This window comes from Pristiophorus japonicus, chromosome 1, assembly GCF_044704955.1.
Source record: "Pristiophorus japonicus isolate sPriJap1 chromosome 1, sPriJap1.hap1, whole genome shotgun sequence".
Taxonomy (NCBI): Eukaryota; Metazoa; Chordata; class Chondrichthyes; family Pristiophoridae; genus Pristiophorus; species Pristiophorus japonicus.
The window spans coordinates 14501443-14514052 of NC_091977.1; the positions used below are offsets into that span (position 1 = coordinate 14501443).

At 40.6% G+C, this 12610-nt stretch overlaps 1 protein-coding gene across 4 annotated transcripts in view; it reads right to left on the reverse strand.

Moving 5' to 3' along the window:
- Positions 1-12610, reverse strand: part of zfyve28 (zinc finger, FYVE domain containing 28) — a 230796-nt gene that overhangs the window by 105695 nt on the left and 112491 nt on the right. For all 4 annotated transcript variants that reach the window (XM_070877677.1, XM_070877670.1, XM_070877664.1 and 1 more), the window contains exon 2: positions 444-584. In XM_070877677.1, coding sequence (XP_070733778.1) covers positions 444-584 — 141 coding nt within the window. The remainder of the gene's footprint in view (positions 1-443; positions 585-12610) is intronic.

Consider the following 12610-nt stretch of genomic DNA (forward strand, 5'->3'; position numbering starts at 1 on the left):
TTACCTAAACTATTTAGCTTGTACAGTTTCAAGACACTTCAGTGTTCAAAGCGCCCAGTTAAAAGTCACCATTTTTTTAAAAATCTTTGGGTTGTGGGTGTTGCTGGTAATGCCAGCATTTATTGCCCTTGAAAGGATGTTTTTTTTTCAAAAATATACTTTATTCACATAAAATTTTCACAATACATTGGAAAATAGTTCAGTACATTGCAGTCAGCAATTCGAAAAGATGATGGAAAGCCTTCATCTTGAACCCCCCAGTTCATGTGGTGAAGGAACTCCCACTGCACCGTCAGGAATTCCAGGATTTTGACCCAGCATCAGTGATGGTGATATATGTCCAAGTCAGGATGGTGTGAAACTTAGACATATCTAAAGTCTTATCAATAAAAACCAACAGCAATATACTTTAAGGGAGAAAATAGTGCAATTGTCGCAATTACCTGGCAGGAACGGAAATGGTTGACCAGCAGCGTACATCTCTGTGGGTCCTTCCGTCCATCTAAGCTGTCCAGTTCAGCTGCAACCTGATTTAGCTCTTCATCGGCATAGTAGAACTGGGCAAGAAGCTGTGGGTCTGACCTCTATGATTTAAAAGAAAACCCACAATTAACTCATTTCCAAGTCAATGGAGATGCTACCTACCTAAGAAGTCCTAGCTTTAACCAAGACTACCACCCAATTTGTTCAACAACTTTTACAGAATTTTGAAATCACAGAAAGTAAACAACCATTAATCTAGCACAGGCATCACGGGCCAAATGGCCTCCTTCTGTATTGCAAGATTCTAGGATTACTCATCAGAACACTGGCCGAAGTTAAGCGAATAATTCAGCATCTTACAGGGCAATCATTCTTATCGTCATGCGATTTTGATCAGATAAACTTACTTCATGGTTAAAAACAATGAAACTGTAAAGTATTGTTCACAATCAAACTTCTTTCAATCAGTGCATATTTTCAGTGCTTTCTTGGTCATTCTTGTCCTCAATTTCCAATCTGCAAAGATTTTCAGCTCGGTGCACAACCCATAATATTGACATTTGACACTGGTCAAGGTGGCAAAAACAGCGTGACCACTATTGATTTCCCAACCAGAATTCATGTCTTGAAGATCCCTGTTCTTCATGGTTGAGCTTAGCAGGGTATTCAACAAACTGTGCACAAATCAGCTGAGCCATTAAAACAATCCAAAATTGATTTGCACCCTTCAAACTGTGAACTTGGATTGAATTTTAAAGTGATGCCTAATCCATTTCACAAAGCATTTGTTACATTTTGGATTGTTAAATTAGATATTTACTTGGGTTCGGCATCACTGGCTACACCCATAGCCCAGATTCACTCAAGAGCCTTCCATCTTGCACCCTCCGTAAACTTCAACTCACCGGTTCATCCATCATCATAGGCGGTCCCTCGAACGAGGATGACTTGCTTCCATGAGAGTTCACAGATGTTTCCATGAAGGACCCGATGTTCCAGTCCTGAACTCCAGTGGAGGGGGTGGAAGATGCCTGTACGTGGATTTTTTTTAACGTGTGGTGACCATTGCACATCAGCCACCACACGGGCTCGACAGAGCTAGATCTTTATCCAGTGGCAAGGATTAACCAGGACTGAAGACCTGCTCTGCTGCACGGACCTAGTGCGCACACATATCGCAGTGTGGGCAGGTCCATGCAGCCCCTGGGCCCTCGGCTCTTCTGGGCCCCGTACCCTCTTTCGCCGCACCTCCGCCCACGATGTTCCGGGGCCCAGCGCTCCAGCTCTATTTATAGCCCCGACCTGCGGTGGCGTTCTCACATAGGTCGGGGGACCCATGATGTAAAGCTTTCCTTTACAAAGATGGCGACTATCAGCCTGGACCTATCACCGCGAAAACGACCCAGGGTTGCAAATTCGAGACCTGGGGTGGGATTTGGTAGAAGTATTTAAGATTAAGGGATTAGGAGTGCGTGAGGTCAAGACAAGTTTTGCAGCTGAGTAGAGAGTTCAGGAAGAAATGATTAGAGTTTCAAATGAAGAATAAAATGAAAATGGGAAATTCAGGAAACAAAATGTTAAAAGGTGTGAAACTAACTAACAGCAAAGGTAGTGAAATAAAAAGGGATGAAAGAAAGAATTACATTTATAGAGTGTTTTTCATAACCTCAGGATGATCAAGTGTGAGTTACAGACAATGAAGAACGTTTGAAGTGTCGTCATTGTTTTAATGCAGCACAGCAATGGGAGTGTTTGATGGGACAAACAGCAATGAGATGATGACCAGATAATCGATTTTGGCATAAATGGTGGCCAGGACACTGGGATAGAACTGGGGATTAAGGAAATGACAGAGAAATTAAACAAATGTTTTGTGGCTGTCTTCACAGAAGACACGAAAAACCTCCCAGAAATAGTGGAGTACCAAGAGTCGAGCGAGAATGAGGAACTGAAAGAAATTAGAATTAGTAAAAAAATAGTACTGAAGAACTTAATGGGACTGAAAGTCGATAAATCGCCTGGACATTATGGCCTACATCCCAGGGTTTTGAAAGAGGTGGCTAACGAGATAGTGGATGCATTGGTTGTCATCTTCCAAAATTCCACAGATTCTAGAACAGTTCCTGCAGATTGGAAGGTAGCAAATGTAACCCCACTATTTAAGAAAGGAAGGAGAGAGAAAACAGAACTAGAGAAGTTAGCCGGACATCAGTCGTAGGGGAAATGCTAGAATCTATTATTAAGGACCTGGTAACAGGGTACTTAGAAAAAAATAATAGGATTGTGCAGAGTCAACATAGATTTATGGAAGGGAAATCATGTTTGACAAATCTGTTAAGAGTTTCTGAGAATGTAACCGCAGAATAGATAAGGAGGAACCAGTGTATGTGATGTGTTTGGATTTTCAGAAGGCATTCGATAAGGTGCCACACAAGAGGTTATTAAACAAAATTAGGGCTCATGGGATTGGGGGTAAGATACTAGCATGGATTGAAGATTGGTTAATGGACAGAAAACAGAGATTAGGAATAAATGGGTCATTTTGGGGTTGGCAGGTTGTAACTAACGGGGTTCTGCAAGGATCGGGGCTTGGGCCCCAGCTATTCACAATCTATATCAATGATTTGGATGAGGGGACCAAATGTAATATATCCAAATTTGCTGATGATAGAAAGCTAGGTGGGAATGTAAGTTATGAGAAACATGCAAAGAGATTTCAAGGAGATATAGACAGGCTAAGTGAATGGGCAAGAACATGGCAAATGGAATATAATGTGGAGAAATGTGAAGTTATCCACTTTGGTAGGAAAAATAGAAAAGCAGAGTATTTTTTAAAATGGAGAGAGATTGGGAAATGTTGGTGTTCAGAGGGGCCTGGGTGTCTGTATTATGTGCTCAAATTTCTCGAGTGGGACTTGAACTCACGACCTTCTGACTCAGAGGTGAGTGTGTTACCCACTGAGCCACGGCCGACACGACTCGTAATCAGATTGGAAAGTTTCAGTCAACAAACAGGATACAGGGTTATTAGCTTTAGAAACAGTAGTTCGTCCATCACTCCTGTGCTCACTGACCTATATTGGCTCGCGGTCCAGCTACGCTTCAAATTTAAAATTCTGAACCTGGTCTTCAAATTTCTCCATGGCCTCACCCCTTCCCATCTCCGTAACCTCCTCCAGCCCTACAGCTCAAAACTTTGTTAGTCCAATTCTGATCTCGTGTGCATCCCGGATTTCATTCTTCCCTCCATTGGCGGATGTGCTTTCAGCTGTCTAGGCTCAGAGATCTGGAATTCCTTCCCTAAATCTTTCCGCCTTTCTCTCTCCCTTAAAACCTACGTCTTTCAACAAGCTTTTAGTAACCTTTACTAATATTTCCTTATGTGGCTCGGTCAAATCCTGTGAAACGCTGAGATATTTTACTACGTTAAAGGCGCAATATAAATACAAGTTATTGTTGTAGAGAGTGTATCTTTACCTCTCCATCATCTAGGCAAAAATAGAGAACACCCTCGCGCCACTGTGTTCCACAGTCCGAGAATATTTTGCGTAGTACAACTGACCACCTTGTTTTTGGCAAGACAGAAAAATAACGCAATTAGGTTGCGACTGGACTATAAGCCAGATTTTTGTCAACATTAAATAGGTAAGTGAACATTATGAACTAACAGTACAATTACAAACTAATATCCTCCTCAATCAAAAAAAATGTTTCCCTCAACATAAAACTGACCCTTGAAATAAACTGTCCCTTTATGTAACTGAAGTTGAATGCTATTGAAGTTACTAACCTGCAACTTCTGTGCTAGCTTCAGATTCTGAAATACTATCAATATATAGCTCCAATTTTCTTTGAACATCTAACACAAAGACATGAAATCTGTTTTTTTTTTCTGTAACTATTTAAATGGTCAGATAGGATTCAGACAGTGTTTCCCCACACCAAGTAAGCACAGGATATTTGTAACTCAATCGATTTGATCAATGGGTCAAGCCATTCCAAACAAGTCCACATCTAAGAACAATGGCACCCATTGATTCATACAACTAATCAGTATGGGATGAATACCCTTTACAGTTTGCCAAAATAGCTAGCAGTAACCATTTTTATATCTGTGTGTGCCATGAATAATGAGAAAAATCAAGTAAATAATCCATCAGACAAAAATGCTTCATTTTTGTCTGAGCGTGCAGATGGATTTTGTGTCAACGCTTCTTGCCACTTGTCTTGCATGGTCAAAAGAACTCTAAAGCTGCCTTCTAAATCAGGCTAACAGTAGCTGCCACCGCAAAGTCAAAACATCTCCCAAGCATACTCTCGAGCAGCATTCGGATAACAATCTCTACTATTGAATATCTCCAGCCTTTTCTTTTTTCAATACATTCTTACATTCTGGAATATTGAAGCTCTACAAATTTTTAGGGGACCTATTCTTCCCTTCTCTCTTTCTCCTCTTCCCCCCCCCCCCCCCCCCCAATCTCTTCCTCAACTACAAATGAAATGAATGCACCCTGGAATAACTCCAGACAGCTCCTCTACACCACAAAGTCCTGTGTGCTCAGCTGCAGCTCAACGGGTAGTGAGCTCTGAGCCAGAAGGTTGAGGGTTCTAGTCCCACTCCAGAGGCTGGAGCACAAAATCTAGGCCGAGACTCCAGTGCAGTGCTGACTGTCTGAGGTGCCATCTTTCTGATGACATTAAACCAAGGTCCTGTTTTCCTTCTCGGGTGAATTTAAAAGATCATATGGCATTTTGAGTTCTCCCCAGTATCCTGGCCAAAAATGATCCCTCCACCAACATCACGAAAAAAATGCAATCATTATCGCAAAGCCGTTTGTGGGACTTTGCTGTGCGCAAAATTGGTTACCGTGTTTCCTACATTATAATAATGACTACACTTCATAGTATTTCATTGGCTGTAAAGCGCTTTGGGACATCTGGAATTCATGAAAGGCACTATGTAAATGTAAGTCTTTCTTTTTGCCCTGGAGAGAAGGATGCCAAAAATGGCAAATCTTTGTCGGGCACTATATTCAACACCAATATAATAAAAGGTATTACAACAATGTATCTATTATTTTCAGAGAGTGTTGAGGGAACACCACTCAGCAGAAAACACACCCTCTTGACTTGCCTTCCTCTACGCTGTTTTATAATCCAGGCACCAAAACAAATAAATCAGATGAATTTGGCTTGTATTCGACTTTTCTCGCTCTCTGCCTCATGGAGAAGCTTCAACTTTGCTCTCCACCTCCACCAGTAGCCTGATTAAGACTGTGTGCCACAATTCATTGGTGCAGCATGTTTGTGCAAGCTACTCCAGACATTGAATACTTTAAGAAATGGCATAATGCCGTGAAATTAAGTGTTTGTCCAAAACAATCCTCTTCGGTTAACTTAGTATTAAACATCAACCCACTCCATAGATTAACTGTCTACTCACATACCAGAAAACAATGTAACACTATGTAAACTGGAACTGAGTATGTCCTATCCTTGGAGATAGATACCAGTTATATTATCAATTACTTTTCATCTTTCTACATGGACTTTTAATCACAAACATTTCCATTTCATGTTGGGTTCGTGTCGTATCTCCTGTACATAAACATGGGAAAGGATTCAAGGATTGGTAGGCTTTCAAAAGCTGCACATAATGAAGGTCAAAACCCAAAGGCATTGTCCTGCTAAGGTACTCATCTACTGACAATATACACATTTCTAAACTTAGTTTATGAGTTCCAGGGGGGCAAGAAAAATACTTCTATTTATTGACGTTAGATTCATAATAGAGAAGGAGGCCTAAAACGGCTAATAATTGAGAGTTGATGAAGGTAGTGTGGTTGATGTGTATTGGACTTTCAAAAGACATTTGATAAAGTGTCACTAATAGACTTGTTAGCAAAAATGAAGCCCATGGGATTATAGGGGCGCTGGAAATTGGTTATTGGACAGAAGGCAGAAAGTAATGATGAATGGTTGTGTTTCAGACTGGAGGGAAGTAAACAGTGGTGTCCTCCAGGGGTCGGTATGGTAATAAATGGTACAATTTTAAAGGGTGCAAGAACAGAGACTTTGGGATGTGCGTACACAACTCTTTAAAAGTGGCAAGATGAGTTGAGAATATTATTTTTTTTTAAAAACAGTCACAATGAGCCAAATGGCCTCCGTCTATGCTGTATCATTGTATGTTTCTATGATTCAAACTAATGTTAAGAGTATTGTTAGAAAGCTGAACATGACACTGTACATTAATTCTTAAACACAGCTTGGGTGGAGTAGACTGATGTACATACTTATTCAACAATTAAACCACCTGTAGAACAGAAACTTATTTAGTTTCCTATGTATAATTTATGACGATAGTTTCCTATGTATAATTTAAGCGATTTGGCTAACACATTTCTCCTCTTTCTATAGTTGGGGGTGGGGGGGGGGGGGAAAGGGGGCTCTCCATACCATTCATCGTCCTCAGATGTGAGGACAGACAGCCCATTCATATGCTTCCACCAGTTTCATGCTAAATCATTGTGCACTGGTCCCCCCTCCTTGAAGGATATACATGACCTTGGGTTTCTAGTTCTCCACCACAGCATAGTTCAGATTGGGAAGCAGAGTGTACCCTGAAACACACTGGGGCTACATCAGTGTTCCAATCCACTCTGTTCCATGTAAAAAAAAAAGCTTTGTTTTTCCAAAATCATATTTGCTAGTCAAACTTTATTCTAATCCTTTTCACTGCAAAATACAATTTTGTGATTTGCATTCCACATGACCAAACAATTTAAAGTGCACCACGAATGGGTGGATCTTGCCACAGGATTAACAATTCCTCTCATCATTGGGTTACACAACAGAAGCTGCATGGATTGCTTACCGTGCACTCCTAATCCTTCCAATTTTTGTAATAAATTCATTTTAGTTTGTCTTTTTTCCACATAATTCTCAAGATGTGCACGCAGCTGGTAAAACCATCATTTATTGCCTATCCCGAGAAGATGGTGGTGGACCTACTTCTTGAACTGTTGCGGTATAGTGATGTTATAACTGATTGCCCTCAAAAGCAGAACAAGTCAGTTCAGAGTCAACCAAGTTGGTATGGGACTGGAGTCACAGACAACATAAAAAGGTAGCACAACTTTATACATTAATAGTCTGTACTATTGAATACAAAATAAGCCAACACATTTAAATTATGGTTCTTATTCTACATTGTACATCTCCATTGGTACTTTTCATAAGATGCATTTAATAAATTTAATTTCATATTTACAGAGACAAAATTGCTAAAATTTTCAAACGGGTTCAAAAAACCCATCAGTTTTCCAAGGAAATTAATGAGAATGTTAATTTGCAATTACAGATCGTAGAATAGCCATTTGACACTCATTCAGTTTCTAGCTGCGAAGTAGAAGTGTAAATCTCCCCACATACAAGTGAACTATAAATACTTTTCTCTATGTAAAAAAAAATACAACATGAAGACTCATGCAATACAATAGTTTACCTGCAGATCATAACTTGAGTAATCAGGTCAGATGGAAACTGTATCCCATGAGTCTCCAGAACATTTCCTATATATGGCCAGAGACACAATCTCCACTGGATATGTTTAGCTCCAGATTGGAACTAACAGATGATACTTTCACACAATCACTGATTTTAAAAATATGGCAAGCGGTTCCAATATCTATATCAATAGTCTTTTGGTAATTGTCTCCACAAATGTGCAATTACATTTATTAAATATATCCTATAACAATAATAGCGATGTCATGATCTCAAACAAGAACCTACAATACAAGTATCCGTCAGCTCATTTTATATTCAATAGTGTAAATTTTTTAAATGGAGCCTTTTAAACACTTGAGAAATGGTGATGATAAATCACAACCACAGGTAATATGTGATTGTGATTTATCACATCAGAATTTATACAGCAGCTTTTAAACATTTTGGATCACATCAATATTCCAATATCTCCACTCAAACAGACCATAACTCACCAGTCACAGGTCACATGCTGAAGACATTTCCCCACCAGAACCTATTAAATGGCCTTGCATCAACTTGAGATGTAAAAAGGTTTTGACATTTAAAATAATTGAAGTCAATGCGAACTCAGTAATAGAGTTGTTTGAGGTGGCTGCCTTGCACGCTGTCTTTTTAAAAAACTCAGTGAAATGGTCAAGGAGATAGCATAAGAAAAAGAATGAACTGTGCAATGATGGAAACGTTAAGAGTACTTAAAAAGCTTATTACTGATACCATTCACTGCACAAATCAAGGTTCTTGACACAACCATGCTTGTAGCAGCTGTTGCTAAGTTGGACTGGCGCTGTCACAAGCAAGAGAAAATGTATATGATTTATACACATACAATTAAACAAAAACATAACGCTCATGTCAGAACAAATTTATTTCCCGGTCGCCTTTGGCAGGCCACAGTAGCCAGTGTATTAGTCTTGTATAGAGCTGCTGTACAGCAAATGGGACTGACATCCAAACCCACACCAGGTCTTGCTCACCCATCGTTTCTGTGCTCGCTGACCCACACTGGCTCCCAGTCAGCCAACGCCTCGTGTTCAAAGCCATCCATCCCGATTTTTGTAACCTCGTCCAGCCCTGCAACCCTCCAAGAATTCTGTATTCCTCCAACTTGGGACACTCGTGTTACGTTCATAATAAAGAATGAAACTGAGTACTGTGTACAATGAGCAAGTGTGACCTTAGCTCCTTTAATTAGACTCCAGAGTGCAGGTACCTCGTGGGTGGCCTGCTTATATACCATGCTCCCAAGGGATGCTGGGATCCCTTGGGACTCCAACAGGTAGGCCCTCTGGTGGTGGTGTGATACAGGTTGCCATGGGTTAAATACATAACTTGTGCATCCCCCAAACCCTTACCCCATTAGAAACCCTCACCACATTCAAAAAATATTTGCATGTACACATGAAGTGCCGTAACCTACAAGGCTATGAATCAGGAGCTGGAAAGTGGGATTAGGCTGGATAGCTCATCGTCGGCTGGTACAAACACGATGGGCCGAAATGGCCTCCTTCCGTGCTGTAAATTTCTATGATTCTATGATTAGAAGCTATGCCTTCAACTGTCACAAATGCTAAGCTCTGGAATTCCCTCCCTCAACCTCTCTGCCTCTCCTTGTTTAAGACCCTACTTAAAGACCTCTGACCACGCTTTTTGTCACCTGTCCCAACATCCTCCTTTGGTTCTAGTCAATTTTTGTCCAATTACACTCCTGTAAAGCAGCTTGGGATGTTTTCCTACATTAAAGGCGGTATATAAATGCAAGTTATTATTTTTGACATTTGTACTTTATCTATTCACAGTTACTACAAACGCTATTCACTAGTGCTGCATCATTCATATCCAGACTTCCACAGCTTCTCTGGCAGTCAGGCAGCTTGCAGCAATCTTGTCTCACTTGTATTTAGATGTTCTGCTTTTTTCCCCCCCAATTCAAATATGCAATCATCACTCAAGTGAATTCAGTCTATTTTTATAAATTGTTGCTATAAGCTGGAAGATAAACTGTTTGTCAAACCAAGCAATGTGTTAAACCAAGCAATGTGTTAAACCAAGCAATGATTTATAAGTAGTGCCACAAGGAAATGGTTATCTCCAGTAAAACAATATATGAAATCCAATGATAGGATGACAACTTCTAAATGCTTAGTGAAATTAGAAATTTTGTAAGAATGCATAACATTAGTAGAACTGATAGAAAAGGGTGCCAAAGCACATCAGTCTAAAAGTATGACAAGATTTCAGAGTTTAAATGGAGGATTATTTTTAAAGTGTGTTCTTCAAAAACAAAACTATATATGTGAGCAATATTTATAAAAAAGCTTCTTTGTGCAAAATGAGCAAACTGGATTTTGACAAGGATGTAGAAAGTGAAGAGTCACTCCTCCAATGCTGAACTAAGTTTATCTAGTGATTGGCTGAGTCATACAGACCAGGACAGTCCGAGGTTTGATCCGCAGACAGTACCGAGCAAGCTGATCTCAGCTGCGTCAGCATTAAAAGGTACCAGAATTGGCCTGAGCATCCTGGGATTCCTATTCAGTGAGCTTTGCACGTGTGGGCATTGACAAGGGCAGGACTGGATTCAGCTGCAATATTCCACAAGATCACATATCCTGGCGACATTCAGAGTCAAGACCCACACGAATAATCACTTAGGCAAAGTAGCTGAGGATGGTCTGTGCTCAAGGAACTATACCCCAATACAGAGTCAACTCAGAAGATGATAGGCAATTCTTGGTAAAAAAAAAGAACTCATCACATATACACTTCATTTACCCTTGTAAACCATTCTGAATTAGAGTGGGCATAAGGCCACAATATGCCCTTGAGTTGTACCAGAATATGCTCTTTTACTAAATATATGCTAGAATTGGTGAAACCGTAGTATCAGATTTTTAAACGAAAACTTGACATTGAATAGAAGTCCAGTTTTGAAACAAAGCACTGATATTTTATTAAATAAATTTATTAAGTGCCGTCTAGATCAAACATGGAAATCACGGGGTCGATTTTCATTTCGGGCGTCGATATAGCAGGCAGTTGGTAGGCATCTGCTTCAGTTGTCCAATGACATTGGCAGGAGCCCCGATCGATAATGGGCAGGCTCTGCCTATCGATGATTCTTGAGAGGGCAGAACATTTCAATTGCACTATGTAAAGGGGTGGGGGGGGGGGGAAAAGTGGGGCGAGATGATGATAAGATGATCTCAGAGCAGGATCATGGAAGGCCCCTGCTGGTCAAAGAAGAAAAATGTGTTGAGGGACGGGAAGAAAAACTTAAAATTCTAGCCCTAAAATCTCTCCATGACCGTGTCTCATTACATCACTGTAACCTCCTCCAACCCATGCGCCCACTTCCAGAACCCCCTGACTTTTGTCTCAATGTACAACACATTAAGCTGCGTCACACTAGAATTCCATCCCTAAAACCTTCCATCTCCCCACCTCCCCCTCTTCTTTTAAGACCCCATTTAAAATCTACCTCTCCTAATTTCTTTGTCTTCAGCATCCACTTACCCACACTTCTGGCAACAACTGTGGGATGTTTTTCTATATTAAAGATGCTATATAAATACAAGTTGCTGCAGCTGCCATGAATACAATGTATAAATTGCATAAATGGGTTCTGACCAAAATGTCAGCGATCTAAAATGTCTACTGTACATTTTTCTCTCTCAACAGATGGTATCTGACCTACCAAGTGTCTCTAACTTTTTCTGTTTTTATTTCACATTTCCAGCATCTGCAGTATTTTGCAATTGTATGTGATTTGGGGGCAGTGACTCCACCCTTGAGGGATTTGAAAACAAGGATGAGAATTTTAAAATCGAGGCTTAAATGGGAGCTAATGTAGGTCAGAGAGCACAGGGGTGATGAGTGAACAGGGCTTCGTGTGAGTTAGGACACGGGCAGCTAAGTTTTGGATGACCTCAAGTTTACATAGGGTAGATCGTGGGAGGTCAGCCAGGAGTATGTTGGAATAGTTAAGTCCAGAGATAACAAAGGCATGGATGAGGGTTTCAGAATTTGAGCTGAGGCAAGGGCAGAGACAGGCGATGCTACAAAGGTGGAAATAGGCAGTCTTACTTATGTTGGTGTGTGGTCGCAAGCTCACTTCAGGGTCAAATATGACATCAAGGTTGCGAACAGTCTGGTTCAGCCTCAGACAGATGCTAGGGAGAGGGATGGAGTCAGTGGCTAGGGAAGAGAGTTTATGGTGGGAACCAAAGACAATGCTTTTGTCGTCTCAATATTTTGTTGGAGGATATTTCTGCTTATTCAGTACTTGATGTCAGACAAATAGTCTGAAAATTTAGCAACAGTGGGGGTATCGAGAAATGTGGTGGAGGTAGAGCTGGTGTCATCGATCATCAACCGAGTAGCAAAATGTGAGAGCAGATTTGGCAACTTGGCTAGTTTGGTTTTCATTTTCACAGCTTTGGAATATAGGACCAAGAGCTGGCCATTCAGCCCCAAGTCTGTTCTGCAATCACAATGATTAGTGCAGCAAACATCGCATCCAAGATATTTTTATGGACACGGGTAGCTCGACTATACTTTGCACGAAGTGCGTAAC